The following is a 17,175-nucleotide window of genomic DNA, read 5'->3' on the forward strand; positions in this document are numbered from 1 at the left end:
CCTGATCAAAGTGCTGGCCTGCATGAGGCTGAGATCAGGCTGGGCCTTGCCCTCTGGGATGGTGTGACCCACAGAAACAGCACCCACGAGTCACTGTTACTTGACCAGTCAGTAAGCAGCACCCCTCCCCCTAATGGAAAGATGGGCTCTGTCCATCCCGCCCGCAGGCTTCCATGTTGTCTACAAAGGTAAGAGTCTCTGGCCCCAGTGGGTAAGCTCCTGGAGGTCAGAGAACTCGTTTAAGTCTCCTGAAAGCACCTGACATAAATGAGTGCTGAGCGAGTGAATGAATGAACACATGAAAGGAACCACGACATCAGAAGAGACCCCGCCACTGGCTTGAGTGAGACACACCAGGTGGCCCGATCCTGTGGCTCCCCGGGATTGATGGAAAGGATGCCAGGAACACACCCCTCCCATTTCCTCTTGGTTGCTGAAATGTCCCATGCATTGCTGAGGATTGCAGAAGGTCTTCAGTCTTCTAAAACTACCTAATAAATGCAAAAACTCCCACCAGACAGACACGTGAAATGTATACTGGACATGGGGAAGAAAGGATAAGTGGTAGAACCAGACCATCCCCTTCCTGCCAGGAGCACCTGGTTAGAAGGAAGGCCCTCAGTCAGACGGGATCCTGGGAGTTGGGGCTGGCTGCAGAATGTCAGTCTATGTGGTCTTAGGGAACGATGGCCCATAACTGAAACTTACGTCTGCATACAGTGCTTCACACAAACCTTGACTGTAACCTGAAAACACTACGTGCTCTCATGTGGGAGGAAGAGGACTTGCTTGGGATACTGCATCTGATAGTCTCAAACTTCTCCAAGAAAAAGAATGGTTCTGCAGTGCCTGTGGTTACTTATGTCCTTTGATACGGGAACATTTGGTACTGGCGAGATCTATGTGGTTCTCTTGGGTCTGATCTGTCTTGATGGGACTGGCTGACCTCTGACAGAGCAGCCAGGGGGCAGGAGACATGGAGGTTGGAGGAGTGTGGGCTCGGGTGGGCAAGGTGGCTGAGAAGGGCAAGGGGGGTGGTGCCAAGCCCGATGATCCCCCCAGCTGTCGCTCACCTTCATTTCCGTTCCTTTCCCTTTGATTTCAACTACTTGCTGCGAGAGCCCATTGATTTCAAAGGGGATGAGTTCTCGATAACTGATAGTTTCTCGAGGATAAAAGATGATGGGGATCTCCAGTGTCTTTCCTGGCTTTATCACATCGACTCGGAAGTTCACCTCGAGGTGGCTGGTGTTGGTGTACAAACAATCCAAGCTGGAGGAAATCAGAAGGAAGCTGTGTGAGCTCTCGAATGGCTGACATAGAGGGAATGAGCCCCTTGCTTCTCTGAGCTGGACCCACTGTGGGATGTCCTGCCGTGTTGTCCTGGAGTTGGAATTTCAGGGCTGGAAGGGACTGCAGCAGTGGTCCAGCCTACAGTCTCCTGGGCACGACTGAGTCACTTCCCCCAGATCACATCCTGAGACCTTGGCAGAACCAGGCCTCAAAGGCAGTCTCATGACCTTTTACCCAGGGCTCCTTTCACTCTCTCACCCTCTCTTCCTTGATAACGCAGCTCATGTGTGGTAGCTTCCTGGACGAAGGGTGTGCTTCCAGGAGTAACTGGGTGGCAAAGCATGGTGGGGAGGAGGATGTGTCCAGAGTCAGACAAGAGTGTGGACCCAGACTCCAGCCCCAACTTCCATGTGGCCTGAGGACAGTTACTCAGCCTGTCTGGGTCCCTGTTGCCTCATCTGTAAAATGAGAGTAGTGACCTCTTTCTCATGAAGCTGTTGTGAGGATTAAACGAGATAAAGTGACTAAATCAGCCACTACAGGCACAGAGGAAACATTCTAGAGGTGAGCTTTTGTTATTATTATTACTAATAGCTCAACTAGAAGGGACCTTCAAAGATCACGTCCACCCTCCTGCATCTGTGGGTGGGAGGCACCTAGACCTCCATTACAATCCCTCCTCGTCTGTCTTCCAAGTTATTTAGAGAAGGACTCTAGCTAAGGCAGTAAATAGAGTATAATGCCTAAGACAAAGTAAGAGTCAGATTCAATTAAATTAGGCAAGAAGGAATATAGGCAGGTAAGATTTTAAATTCGTATTTAAAATTACACGATACTCCTGTAATGTAACATTCGGGAGAATCGTCATCACCACTGGTATCACTGCCACAAAAGTAGCCGCAGACAAAAATAGCCGAGCATTTCCTATGTTCCAGGCACTAAGTACTCTCTCTAAATGAGCTAATGAATCCTCCTAATAACCCATGGGGAGGTACTATTATCATCCCCCACTGCAGGCATGGAGACGGCGGCACCGAGAGTTCATAAAGACCTAAATGCAAGGCTGGATGCTATAAAACTCTAGAGGAAAACACAGGAAGAACACTCTTTGACATGAACCATAGCAAGATCTTTTTTGACCCACCTCCCAGAGTAACGAAAATAAAAACAAAAATAAACAAATGGGACCTAATTAAACTTAAAAACTCTTGCACAGTAAATGAAACCCTAAGTAAGATGAAAAGACAACCGTCAGAATGGGAGCATATATTTGCAAATTAAGCAACAGACAAGGGATTATTAGTCTGCAAAGTATACAAACAGCTCATGCAGTTCAATTAAAAAAAAAAAACCCAATCAAAAAATGGGTGGAAGACCTAAATAGATATTTCTCCAAAGAAGACATACAGATAGCCAACAACACATGAAGAGATGCTCAACATTACTAATTATTAGAGAAGTGCAAATCAAAACTACAATGAGGTATCACCTCACACTGGTCAGAATATCCATCATCAAAAAATAATACGAACAATAAATGCTGAATAGGGTGTGGAGAAAAAAAGGGAACTCTTACACTGTTGGTGGGAATGTAAATTTATACAGCCACTATGGAGAACAGAATAGAGGTTCCTTAAAAATCCAAAAGTAGAACTACCCATATGACCCAGAAATGGGTCTACCATAGGACGCCTATGCATAGATACGGAGAAAACCATAATTCAGAAAGATAGGGACTTCCCTGGCAGTCCAGCGGTTAAAAGACTTCGCCTTCCAGCGCAGGGGGTGCAGACTCCATTAATGGCCAGGGAGCTAAGACCCCACATTTCTCATGGCCAAAAAACCGAAACATAAAACAGAAGCAATACTGTGAAAAATTCAATAAGGACTTAAAAAAACACAAAAAGACACAAGCACCCCAACGTTCACAGCAGCACTACGTACAATAGCTAGGACCTGGAAGCAACCTAAATGCCCATCAACAGAGGGACGGATAGAGAAGATGTGGTACATAGGTACAATGGAATATTACTCAGTCATAAAAAGGAACAAAACTGTGCCCTTTGCAGAAATGTGGATGGACCTAGAGACTGTCATACAGAAAGAGAAAAAAAAAATCATATATTATATGTGGAATCTAGAAAAATGATGCTGATGAACATTTTTTGCAAAGTGGAAATAGAGACACAAATGTGGAGAACAAATGTATGGATACCAAAGGAGGAAAGGGTGGGTGGGATGAATTGGGAGATTGAGATGGACATATACACACTACTATATATAAAATGTAACCAATGAGAACCTTCCGTATAGCACAAGGAGCTACATTAAATGCTCTGCAGGGATCTGAATGGGGAGGAAATCCAAAACAGAGGGGATGTATGTACACATACAGTTGATTTACTTTGCTATACAGCAGAAACCAATACAACATTGTAAAACAACTATGCTCCAATAAAAATTAATTTTAAAATAAAAGGCAAAAAAAATTTCTTGAGGTCACACAGCTAGGGAAGAACTGGGATTTGAACCTGTGCTATTTGATATTTGATATGGTAGCCACTAGACATGTGGCTATTAAATTAAAATTAATTAAAATAAAAAATCCTGTTCCTTGGTGGCGTTAGGCACATTTCAAGGGCTCCATAGCCACATGTAGCTACAGGCCGCCATATTGGACACTGCAGATAGACAATTTTTCTGAAACTGAAGTTTCAGTTCAATTGCAGCACACTGATCTAGAGAACTTTTAATAAACACAGGTCTCTGGGCCTGTCTCTGGAGATTCTGTTTTGTTAGGTCTGGAATAGGGCCCAGAAATCTGGATTGGAACATTCGACACAGGGATGGTACAGAGAGGCTGGATTTGAATCAGAGGGCTAAGGCTCAGTATGCTGCTGCTGCTGCTAAGTCACTTCAGTCGTGTCCGACTCTGTTCGACCCCATAGACGGCAGCCCACCAGGCTCCCCCGTCCCTGGGATTCTCCAGGCAAGAACACTGGAGTGGGTTGCCATTGCCTTCTCCAAAGCTCAGTATAGATCTGCCTTTTACTGCCAGGTCACTTGCCCAAGAAATTAACTTTTTAACTCTCCAAATCTGAGTTCCCACATTTATTATGTGGGGAAAATAAAAGCAAGTCATCAAGCCTCTTGTCAGGTCACCTGGCATTGTCCTCCTCACTTCCAGAAGAGGATTTTTTTTTTTTTAAGCAGAGTAGTTCATGGCTATCCAAATATCAGTATTAGAAGTGAGGAAAGGATACTCAGGATTCATGCCCATCTGTGCTAGAGGCTCTCATAATCTTTTCTCTGTCTTGGCAGGACCTCAGCTGTGTGGAGGCTGTAGGACCCGCAGGAGTGGCAGAATCATCTGGAAGCTCTGGGAAGTCTGCTTACCTCATAGCTGTCTCCTCCTTGTTTGTGACAAGCAGGGTTTGCTTGTATGGGGGCATGCCAGCTTGGTAGATGAAGCAGGTGCCAAAGTTGTAGCTGGTGAAGGAGAAATGGACAGCTGGGCTCACAGCAAAGCCTGAGATGGTGCATGTAAATGTTGGACCGTGGCTGATCTGTCGGGGAGAGAATGTCCAGTAGAGATGACAGGGAGAAGTGAGAGAAAAGGGCCCTTACACCCTCAGGTGAAGGAGGGAAGCAGTCAGGTGCTTTAAAAGAATTCAGGTCCCAGGACTCCATGTGCAGAATCTCTACAGAGATTCTGATTCAGAGATTCTGATTCAGGCTCTAAGTTTCTTTAAGGAAACCAAGGTGGATGATTCTGCAACCAGGCCCCCATTGGCTCTTGAATCATTGCAGCAATAATTCAGCTCAAAGGCAGAGGGGTATGCAGAGACCTGTCAGTTCCCACCCAACATCTGCTTCCTGGGGCTTCCTCATTAGCAGGACTCCGATTGGCTGCCAACTTGCCTGGGAAACATGCTTGACTTCCCATCCTGCCTTGCAGCTAAGGGTGGACATCGGACACAGTTCTCAAGACAGAATGCCGTGAGCGCGTTCAGTGTCGGACAATGTTAAATGCCTTACCTTGATTTTGAGTTCCAGACCCTTCAAGACACATTTCTTTAATGGCCGGAAAGACAGGGAGGCGTGTGCACTCTGCCCCACGTCCACACTGCCGTCGGTGGGTGAAAATTCCAAGTACTGCAGCAGGGATCTGGGGCCAGACAGCTCCGCCTGGAAGCTGAAGTTGAACTTTCCAGTGTTGATAAAGCTGAATTCACACTGGACACACTCATTCAATTCCACCTGAGGGAGAACAGAGCTGTATGTTGAGTGAGTGCAAACCACGGTTCCCTTCTCTGGAGTCAGGGTATGTAACGTGTTGGGGGAAATACCCTTTGGGAAGCAGCGACAACCCATGGTGTTAGTGAGCTGAGTGAGTATCATTAGCATAATGCAGCCAGAGTCCAGCAGGAGCTACAAAGTGCTGGAGTCCTTCCTATCTGAAGAGGAAAATGACAGCTGAATTCTTAGAGATCACTTAGGAGGTAGCAAAACCTCCTTCCTGTATGTTTAAGATAAGCATTCTTCCCCTTCCCTACCATCTCTCTGCCCCCTGAAAAGTAAAATAAGAAAAGCTTTCTTATCATATCACGTGAAAAGCTTTCTTTTCACATCAGAGCCATACACAGTCTGGTTTGGAGCTGCTGCTGGTTTGTTTCTGTTCTCCTGATCTCCCTGGCGTTTGAAACAGAGCTTCATCGAATGCTCACATGCACTGCTTTTCCCAGCCAGTGTGGAAGCAGAGAGAGCAGGGCCCTCTCACACCTTTACCTCATAGAAGTTGACAATGGTAGTCTGGTTGGGAGTCAGGAGAGTGACGGAGCCATTCCTGTCCTTGCATTTGACCTCCACGTTCACAGAGTAGCCCTCAGCCTTGACATTTAAGGTCAGAGGGTGGGCTTTCTTTTTCACATTGCAGATCAAATTAAAGTTCACATCTCCTTCTTTCTTCGGTGTGAAGAAAATATCAATTGGGAACCTGGTTGGGGAAGACGACAGCAGATTGGGTAACTAGACCAATCTGTTAAAGAAGCTGAAGAAGATAAGCCCCATGGATCAACATGCACTAGGAGGGGAAGGCAGCCTAACTCCAAATCAGGGTGAATTTTCCAGGCACGGCAGGCCACTGCTTTAGGGATTCACAAACACAGTGGACAGTGTGGAGAAGAATATAAACATAAGAAAATACTGAGAAAAAGTGCTTAAAGTTCTCAGTGTTCTACGACTCATCATGAAAATTATCAACAGGGGATAAGCAGGACAGAGATGGAACTGTAATGTCTCAATTTTAGAGTTGGCAGAGACTTCAGAGATGGGACACTCTGCTAAGTTGCTTCAGTAGTATCTGACTCTTTGTGATGCTATGGACTATAGCCCGCCAGGCTCCTCTGTCTATGGGATTCTCCAGGCAAGAATACTGGAAAGGGTTGCCATGCCCTCCTCCAGGAGATCTTCTTGACCCAGGGATCAAACCCACATCTCTTCTGTCTCCTAAACTGGCAAGTGGGTTCTTTACCACTAGCTTCAACTGGGAAGCTCCAAATTTTAGAGTTGGGAGAGACTTCAGAGACGGGGCACTCTAAAGGAACCTGATTCTCCTGGCTCGTAGGCCTGAGACCCCTGCCATTGGGCAAGGGCAGTCCTAGGGGCTTCCTTTCTTTTACCTGGACAGTGGGGGGACCCAGCCTTCCATGGGACATACAACCAGGCTGTTGCTGAAAGCTTCAGAATACCGGGAGGTGTCCTGGAAGGCAAAATGGAACTCCTGCTCCTCCTTGTTGATGATCTTCACAGTCTCCCTGGCTTCCCGGCCTGAGGAGGAAACACTACCCTCAGAGGAGCCCTCGTGCCTGCTCCTGGCGCACCTCAGCAGGCGAGAGGAAGCCTGTTTAGAAGGGATTCTCCAGCTTCTTTTCTTCCCTCTGCCAAGCTCCTCAGCCTTTGGCTACCTCTCTTCCTTCTTTTTACTCTACAAGTGTTCTTCCTCTCAAGGCGCTCCAGCTCTTCCTTCTAAAACTGTACCCCATCAACTGTCTGCTCCTCGTAGGTGGCCACTCAGCCTTGGGTTGTAGCTCTCCTGGGATCCTGCTTGCTCCTTTAGACTCAATGCCTTCCTGCTTTTGTTAATGGGGGCTTGTAGGCCCCTCTGCTCTGCCATATCTCTATGAATCATCTGTGCGTTGGACTCACTTGAATTAAATTTCAGGTGTGTCATGGGTGTCCTGACAGGGCCCTGACCAACGTGTCTCTTATCGCTAGCTTCCTTTTTCTTACTTTCCTTGACTACTGTGGAGCATTTATTTTTCTACATAAACTTTAGAATCACTTTACCAAATTCTGCCCTTAACTCAATCCTTTAGGATTAAGGTTGCCAGGTTTAGTAAACAATTTTTTTAGTATAAGTATGTCCCAAATATTGCATGGGACATATTTATACTAAACAATCATTCCTTGTTATCTGAAATTCAAATTAAACTGTGCATCCTGTGTTTTCTTAGACAACACTAGCTGGGATTTTATTGAGAACTTGATTAAATTTGTATTTAATTTTTGGGAGAAGGGACAAATGTTCAGATTTTGCTTGAGGGCATTTTAATAACATTTTATAGTTTTATTCATATAGGTCCTATGCTTTTCTTGTTACATTTATCCTTAGCTATTATATAGGTCATATCAGTATTGAACGGAATTTTCTGTTTGTTTCTAGGTGCTTATTGCTAAAAGAAAGAGAAACCATTGATTTTTGCATACGACTTGCAAACAGCCACTTCCTAAATTATCCTGCTGATTCTAGAAGTTTGTTTTGCTTTTCTCTAGAGTCTCTTGAGCTTATCTGTGTATGCTGTCATTAGCAATAGCATAATGAGACAATTTTGTCTCTTTTTCCCCAATGTTTATGCCAATTATTTAATTTTCTTATTTTATTGTACTTGCTAAAATCACTAACCAAGTGTCCAATAATGACAGTGACAGTGACCATTCTTGCCTAATTCCTGACTTTAACTGAAGTGACTTCAGCGGTTTATTACCAGGTAATATTTGCCTCTTGATTTTGGTTAATCTTTATTCAAGTTTTTTCCCCTCTATTCCTATTTTACTACTAGAGTTTTTGTTGAGAATGTCTGCTGAATTTTGGGCAATAACTCTTTGGTATATGCCAATACCTGGTTCTTCTTTAATCTGGTGATGTAATAATTATATTGAAATGCACCACCATTGCATTCCTAAATTGTCTTCTTATTATTCTTATGCTACATTGCCCACTTACTTGTTCAAAACCTGATTAATGCCACAATCTCCTCCTATCTATTATATGTATCAGTGTAAGAAATGTACGGAAATAATACACACCACACTGTTCACAATGGTTTCCTCTGATGGAAAGGGAAAAATGAGGGAGGCGGGCAGTGATTATTATATTTTTCCTTATACAACACCACATTGATTGACTTATAAAGAATTCTACTTTTATAACTAGCCTAATGAATTACTAAAACAAATCCTCTGACTTGGGTTGTACTTCTCACACACACACACACACACACACACCATCACATCCATGTGACAGCGTCACAGTATTATAGGGGGACTTGTCCATCATTTCCTTTATTTCAAGTCTCTGCCCAAATGTCACCTTCCCACTGCCCGCTGGCACTCCTTTTCCCCCGACTCTATTTTATTCTTTGGAACACTTATCCACACCTGACCTGCTACATATTTCACCTTCTCATTTCTTGGTCGCCTGCTTCCTGCTACTAGAATGTAACCATCATGAAGATCAGGACATGGGCTTTGTCCTCTGCATTCCCAGCTCACAGAAGAGTGCCTGGCTCCCATGTGGGGCTCAACAATATTTGCTGAACTGGGCAAGAGTGTGAAAGGATGGCAGAGGGGTGTGACCACTGTGGGCCACAGTCTGGGGGCACATGCAAGTAGGATGGGGCTAGTATGGGGCTCTGGGGATAAACTAGTCAATCCAGACCCCAAGGGAATCTTCCAAGTAGGTTCTGCAGCAAGCTCCCTCAATGTTCTTAGGTTATTAGTGTGTGGGTTTAGAAGACACTTGATGGAAATTAGATTGAGAGGTTAAATATTCTGTGGCCCTGTGAATAGCAAAAAGAGGCCCTCTGACATGCTTCTAGAAGATACCAGGAAGAGTTCCCCTGCTAGGGGGAACACCCCTCCCCCACAGGTCATGCCAACTCTAAAATATACAAACCAGCGGGGCAGCCTTACCAATGAGGAGACAACTGAAGTTGATATGTGACTTGTCCAAATTGATGAGAGGGTCAGTGGCTTTGCCTACCAGCAGGAAAGGGACTGTAATGTTGTGCTCGGGGATTAAGAAAGTCCAGAATGCCTCCGAGATGTCCAGATGGGAAGGTGTGAACTGGAAGACGACCTAAGAAGACAGTTTGGAGCATGGTGGTTAGAGGCGCTTCCGTGTGTGCGCCCCACGTACCTTAAAGGCATGCCAGCCCTGGGGCTGTGCCAGGTGACATTACCAGGTCATCGCTTCCTCTCCCCTGTCTTTGTAAGGGCACGTAAGTTTGGCTGTACCAGTAACATCCATGTCTGTGTGCCCAGTCCACCAAGTATTTCTAAGGGCTTCTGCCCCGCTCATTTCTATTTCTAAGGCTCTGCTGGCTAGGCTGCCATGTCTTGGGATAGCATGTAAAAATGGAAAGATTCAGGTAGAATTCGGAATTTTCCTGAAAAGTTCGGGAGAACTGGCAACCTTGGGCTCACTGCTGTGTGTGGTGATTTGTCGCCAGAGAAGCACTGTGGCCAGCCAACCCTGGTGCCCACCATTCCCTGTCATTGACCCTTGGCCTGTGCTCTCCATTTTTATGATCTTTCTGAAGGCATCTCAATTCGTAATCTTTGTCTCATGGATTTATTTCTGCCCCCAATATTCTCTGTAGAATTTATAGGACACGGGGCCCACAGAGCTGCTTTGGCCAGCAAGATTGTATTTCTTTAAATCTGACCCTCTGCTCTAAATCACTGTGTAGACATTAGGATTAAATCGTGGGACATGACTCTGCTGTTCTCTTTTGCCCTTTGGCCTGACCAAGTAAAGATACATCTCTGTTCTCTCACGGCTGTCAGTCCCTGGACAAAAATAACTCGGCTCCTTGCTATTGTATGAGTCCTAGAGTCCCCAGGCACTGGTGTCCAGCTCTCTTGTCCTTGCTTTTGAAATATCAATTTTTAAAACTTCAAATACTAAAGCTCTCTGTCTCTCCACGGCCAACCAAGATGGCTCAGCTTTGTCCTGTTCATGAGGACTGGCTAACACACAGTAACCACCCGAGAAACACTTGTCGACGGACACAGCCTCAGGCTGCTCTCCCTAACTCTACCCACGCTCTGCAGCACACCTGCTCTGCAGAGGCGGATGGGATGAATAAAGCCCTGGGTCGAGCGGTCCCCATTCACACATACCTCAGCTTTCTTTTCAGGGAGGATGAGGCCCTTCTCTGTAAGGCACGTGAAGGCTGGAGGGTTCTGGAGGCTTTCAATTTCTTCAGAGACCCAGGAGAAGGCGTAGGCGCTACTGGTCGGGTTTAGTATTGTAAAGGCCCTGCCCAAGGGGAAGAAGCGACAGCAGAGAGTGAGAGAGGGGCTTGCGGATTAAGAGAAATCTTTCTAGACTATTCCCTAGCACAGTCCCCTTATGTGGGGATCAGAACTGTTTTGGCCACTTTGTTATGTAGAAACAAAAACCGCATCTCACTTGGGGGTCCCACGTGTGGCTCTAGTTCTGGACTTTGGAGTGATAACACCACCAAGGGCCCTTCTGTCCCAGTGATCCTCTGTGGTCTAGGTGGTGGTCAGGGATCATGCTTTATGTCTTTCAAATTTCCTGAGTGTCAAAACTAAGGAGACAGAAATCCACTTCCTCACCGGAAAAATTCTCTAAAGTCAACCCCTAGGATAGCAAGCATGCTTCTAGCTGTCAGTCTAGCTTGCCTCTCTGAATTTTTTCCTCCGGGTTTTTAGAAAGATGAACTGATATGAACTCAACTAGTGCAAACCCGGAGAAGGCAATGGCACCCACTCCAGTACTCTTGCCTGGAAAATCCCATGGACGGAGGAGCCTGGTAGGCTGCAGTCCATGGGGTCACTAAGAGTTGGACACGACTGAGCGACTTCACTTTTGTTTTTCACTTTTATGCATTGGAGAAGGAAATGGCAGCCCACTCCAGTATTCTTGCCTGGAGAATCACAGGGATGGCAGAACCTGGTGGGCTGCTGTCTATGGGGTCATACAGAGTCGGAAACGACTGAAGCGACTTAGCAGTGCAAACCCACACCACTCACCGGAGATTCTTCCCTCCTATGCCCACGCTGGTGAACTCAATCACCCGGGTGTTTGGATCCAGAGCCCCACCACTAGGTCCTCGGAGGTCTGGGTTGCGCCGATGACCAATGATGTAGTCTGAATCTTTCAGGTCAAAATGGCAGATGGGCAGGGAGCTCCGCCCTTTGGCTGACAGGACTGGGCCATGCTCTCCGGGTGGCAGGTTAGGAATCCTGAGAGAATAAGGTTATTTTGATCTATTTTTAACTCTTTAATCAGTTCTTGCTTTCATGGCTGGAAATGGATATGACACCCACGAGAATGTGAGCTCCATGAGCACAGAGAATGGGTCTGTCTGGTTGACAACAAAACCGCAGTGCCTTGAGGCGTACATGATACATAGTAGGTATTCACTAATTAATCGTGACAGGGATAAATACATGCATGGGCTGAGTACAGGGAGCCTGAATTCTGGTTCCTTCTGGGTGCCTCAGAAAAGACCCTGATGCTGGGAAAGATTGAAGGCAGGAGAAGGGGTCAACAGAGGACGAGATGGTTGGATGGCATCACCAACTCAATGGACATGAGTTTGAGCAAGCTCCAGGAGATGGTAAAGGACAGGGAAGCCTAGCGTGCTGCAATCCATGGGGCCGCAAAGAGTCGGACACAACCGAGTGACTGAACAACAGCTTGCCTTATTTTGGCCTCAAGTTAACTTCCTTTACCAACGGTGAGAAAACCTCCCTGCTATAAAGTCAGCACAGAGTCTTTCCCTCTGGGCTCTTTCATTGGCATCTAATGGGATAGGAAAAAGGACCCAGGCATCCTTAAGAAAACAAAACAAAACAAAAAACTACCCTGAGCTCCTTGGAGAAGGTGAACGAGATGTGAGCAGACCTCTATCCCCAGCACTGAGCTCAGGGGGCCCAGGTGTGGGAAGGGTCTCTGCAGGTGTGACTGCATGCTTTCCACCGGTCTTATGGTTCACGTAGGTCTCTGCCACCCCACGCCACGGGTCACAGACTTCCTCTAAGAAAGGTGTCCTCTGTGGAGCCCCCAGGGACGTTCATTGCCAGATATAATTGGATCAGCTCTCCTTTAACTGACCTGGACTCCATCTGCTCCTCTCTTCCTATGTTCCAGGCCCGCCTCCTCCGTGACCACTACCGCCTGATGCTTAACTGTACTTATTGTGCGCCGGGCACCGTTCTAAGCTCTTCACTTGAATTAGCTCATTTCGTTTTCACAACAACTCTACAGAGTGGGTACTGTTATTTGCATTTTACATAGGAGGAAACTGAGCCTCAGAAAAGGTAAAAGAAAGCTTTTCCAAGGCCATGCTTGCCCAGGACTGGGGCCCAGCTGGCTGCCCACCATTCTGTGGCCCCAGTGGAATCCTGTGTGTAGCTGGGAAGGGGCAGGTGGGCAGGAGGCAGGGTCCACAGAGGGTGGATGAACAATACAAAAGACCAGACTCCTCCCGTTCTCCAGAGGGAAATGTGGTAGTGTGGGGCTCTAGATGGGGCTGGGGTGAAAGAATGGTGGTCGTGGTGGGACGGAAGAGGGGTTAGGAGAGAGTCTCCTTACTGGCAGAAAAGATTGCTCTCGAAGTCTCCAACTTCCAGTGGGGAGAATTTTACTTTGAGCTTCTGAGTCTTCCCCACTGGCACGATACCCGAGATGGGCTCCACAGAGAAGGGTGGCAGGGAAGTTTCGTTCCAGTGGTCCAGGGCACTGTCCACCGTGCTGAGCGTGTGCAGCGTGGCCTGGCTAAGCTGGTCTTTTTGGGAGAAACCTGGGGGCAGATAAGAGGGCCAGTGATGTTCTGCATTTGCAGTGAGGGGGCGGTGATGGCAGCCCACTCATATAGGGCCTTAGGCAACCTCTACGGGGTCTGTGGGCTCACCTCTCCTAGCCAGTATACTTGACTTTGGGCCCCACGGGTAAGGAATTAGCTGTGTCTCACAGGAGATTCATGAAACATACTTCTATTAATTACATCAGGTTTTCAAGTGTTTTTCCTTTTTACTCAAGGGTATGGGTCAAGTAGATGTCTGTGGGTCATCTGCCTTAAGAATAATGGGCTGTGAAATAATTTTTTGGAGAATCATTGCTTTAAAGCAGGGGTTCACAATCTGGAGTGTCCATGAAAAAGAGTCCACTGGAAAGAGTCCATGGGAATTTCCAAACTGAAAGAGTAGTATTGGACATTTGCCCACCAAGGGTTGGGTTCTCTTCACATGTACCAACTGCAAATTGGGCATGTGTGTGTTTTCCTGGGGAGTCAGTTCACAGATTTCATCAGCTTCTCCAAGAGTCTGTGATTTCTAGAAGGTTAAGATCTAAAAGAAAAGACTCCGAGGGATCTGTGAGAGGGGGTACCAGCTTTGTGGGGCCCAAGGAGGCAGAGTTCAGTTCTGGAGTTTCTTGGGCCCCTTTGGCTCTGCAGACGCTAGGGGGCCTCTGCTCTGCTTCTTTGCTGCCAAGGGGGCGGTTGGAGCAGTGCTTGCTTCTCCGTGAACCAGACTCTTCTACTAATTGGGGACCCAGCTCAAGCCCTGGGTTTTACCTGTCAGCTCACTTACCTTGGTTGTCTGGCATGGCAAAGCTGACAGCCTTTGCTGTCTCTTCTGAGATCCAGTTGAATTCCAGCTGCACTTTTCCTGAATTAATCAGTTCAAACCTGCAAACAGATCAGGGAACGGATGTGAGAAACATGTTGAAGACAGTTTTTGTCCTGTCTGCACATCATCTGTACCATTAACTTTTTTTTTTAAAGTCAAGTCACTTTGTTTCCTAAATGTTTCTTCAAAGGCAATTTTATTTGAAATCAAGCATGTGATTTAAAATTATAGTTCCTTCTAAAACACAAAAATATATACATAGCTATTACAAGCCAAAGAATCCTGATGTTTAGCTCTTCATTCGTCTTGCGTACCCCTGGCTCACTGTGCCTTGAGCTCTCAGCCTGCATCGTGGTCATCCTGAAAAATTCCCATGGGAGAGGAAACAAAATCCATTCATTAGACAGTATCTCCCTCGGATGCAAACTCCAAGGCCTCTACCTTCCGGAATTACTTTCCCCCAGAAACAATGTCCTCACGGTCAGAAATCATTTGACCTCCGCCTGAGGTGTCTTCACTGGCTGAGCTACTGACTTGTCTCAGATTCTGAATTAGCGAATCCTCGTCTTGCCTCAAGTTTTCCTGCTCTGTGGTAAGAACTGGGAGACAGAAGCTTTTTCTGGAGTCACTGTTAAACGTGATCACAGACAGTCACAAGAGGATGATTCAAGGAAATGGTTGTGCAAGTGAGAGAAAAACACACACATTCTTCCAAGTTTTAGGGGAGAAGTAGGAGCTGGGACTCGGGGGCAGGGGGAATAGGTCCAAGGGAGGGGCTGAAGGGTTAGATTCCCTATATCCAGTCCAGGTAGACTATGCAGTTGTGCATGAAGTCAAGTGTTTTGGCCTCAGGGGCTTGTGTGAATTTATGAGCACTGGTCTTTAGGCTAAAGCAAATTTTTATGAAGGGGAGAAATCTCAGCGGCACAGGATACTTCCAGTAGAAACACTCTTGGTTTAGGCCCAGGGTTTACAGAACAAACATTTCTGTAAAGGTTTTGGGCATCATGAGCCAGAGGTCTCCGCAGTAGCTCCTCCCTTTGCTGGGGAAGCAGCCTTGGATAACAATAGACAAACGAGCATGACTGTGTGCCCACACAACATACAGCATAACTGTATCTACAAAAATAAGCAGCTGCTGAGTTTGGGCCATGGGCCAGAGTTTGGTGACCGCCATGGTAGGTGAAATGGCCACCAGCAGAAGATCCCACTTCCTGTCTCCTAGCTTTTGGTTCTATAATAATTTGAGAGGATACATTAAGGGCCAAAGTGCATAATGAGTTGAACAATTAATTACCAATTTTTACAAAATAGAAATGTCAGTGGTTTACACTTTTGTGTTTGTAATTCTCAAAGAAGAGTCACAGGCCTTCTCTCTGCCTGAAGGCCCTTTTTCTCACTTCACCTGGCCACCTCTTATTTGTCCTCTGAAGTTCAGCTGGTCCACCACTTTAGGAAGCCTTCCCAGACACTTGTCTCTCCCCATATCTTGGTCTGCTTTTGGGATGCTTATTGCAAACCAAGAACACTGGACTGTAACCATCAATTCAACCATTTTCACCCTTTCCCCCAACACCCACTGTGAGCTCTTTGAGAGCAGGACCCATGCATCCTTGTACCAACTGAGTGTGAATAAAGGGTTAACATAACCCCTTCTCCTTCTAAGTACAGTTTTGACTTTGAATTAGTTTTTGAGTTCTGTGTCCCTGGAAGCCTGATAAGAGAGAAATATCATCTATATTATGAGACAACTTTGTTTACAGTAAAAATGACCCTTGATTGCTAACTTGTGTCGGGGCTGGGAGAAATCATGATACCTGGAGAGAAGCCATAGCACTGGGGTTCTCTGAGTGTAGTGACTTGCAGGAATCCTGGAAGCTATAGCCGTGGAGTGCTTGTGAGAAATGTTGGCTTCTGTTGCTAAGATGAACCTTTTGCCCACCAACATGGATACTGTCTGAGCTGTCACTTGGGGCAGGGGGTTGGGCAATAAGAATAGTTTTTGGGTGGTGATATGGACCATTGCAAGGACTGTTCCCACTGAAGCTGAATCAAGTCTACATCTTGATTTCAAGTGTGAACTTGAATAGTTTTGTGGGTCTGAGTGTTTCATTGGACCTACGAAGACCCTCTGGTGTGTGCTACACAGACGTTATGTCTGGTCTGTGCTGTCGTGGACATGGAATAAATGTTTGAGTGAGTGAATGATGGAATGAAAGGACTGCTCTAAGAGGGTCAGGAGGCTTCTGATGACTCACTCAAACACTCGAGTCTGGTAAACCAGGGTTTCCTTAAAGTGCACATCGGTAGTCTGGCACTTATATGAGGCGAAATTCACGTGGGCACTGATTTGCAGCTGCAGTTCTCGATAGTTCTCTTCTAGGACTGAGTAAGCCGGCTCGGGATCAGTCTCTATCACCTGCAACAAAGATAGCCATGTCCTCAGTGATGCAGAGCCAGCTGCCTCATGGGAATGATGGGGAGATGAGACAGTGCTTCATCCTACCCATGCAAGTGAGCACCAGCCCACAAACCCAAGTTCCAGGATACCTGATGAGGTCAAACCTAAAACGACTCATAAACGGGAAAAGAAGAAACTGAATAACACAAAATTACTGAGAGCATCACGACTGCACAGGCATGAGTTTTGGGGCCAGATACACTCAAAAAAAGGTTAAAAAAAAAGGAATCATAAAGATAGGAACAGATATTAATAAAACAGAAAATAAATCTAAAACAGAGAGGATCAGTGAAACTAAAAGCTGTTTATTTGAAAAGATTAAGAAAAACTCTGGTGAGAATGATCAAGAAGAATAAAAGAAAGACAGAATAAAAATAACCAATATCAAATGAAAAAGGAGACATCACTGTCTACCCTACAGATACTTAAACATGATAAAAAATATGATGAATAATTTTATGAAGATACATATG

At 46.1% G+C, this 17,175-nt stretch overlaps 1 protein-coding gene across 1 annotated transcript in view; it reads right to left on the reverse strand.

The window, feature by feature from the left end:
- The window catches only part of HYDIN (HYDIN axonemal central pair apparatus protein), a 339,548-nt gene that overhangs the window by 16,553 nt on the left and 305,820 nt on the right, over positions 1 to 17,175 (reverse strand). The window contains 11 exon segments of the mRNA XM_070388036.1: positions 1,074 to 1,272; positions 4,690 to 4,859; positions 5,332 to 5,553; positions 6,082 to 6,289; positions 6,975 to 7,122; positions 9,547 to 9,712; positions 10,759 to 10,897; positions 11,638 to 11,850; positions 13,205 to 13,412; positions 14,203 to 14,300; positions 16,500 to 16,660. Coding sequence (XP_070244137.1) covers positions 1,074 to 1,272; positions 4,690 to 4,859; positions 5,332 to 5,553; positions 6,082 to 6,289; positions 6,975 to 7,122; positions 9,547 to 9,712; positions 10,759 to 10,897; positions 11,638 to 11,850; positions 13,205 to 13,412; positions 14,203 to 14,300; positions 16,500 to 16,660 — 1,932 coding nt within the window.

Source organism: Bos mutus, chromosome 18 (assembly GCF_027580195.1).
Source record: "Bos mutus isolate GX-2022 chromosome 18, NWIPB_WYAK_1.1, whole genome shotgun sequence".
In the NCBI taxonomy this organism is placed as follows: Eukaryota; Metazoa; Chordata; class Mammalia; order Artiodactyla; family Bovidae; genus Bos; species Bos mutus.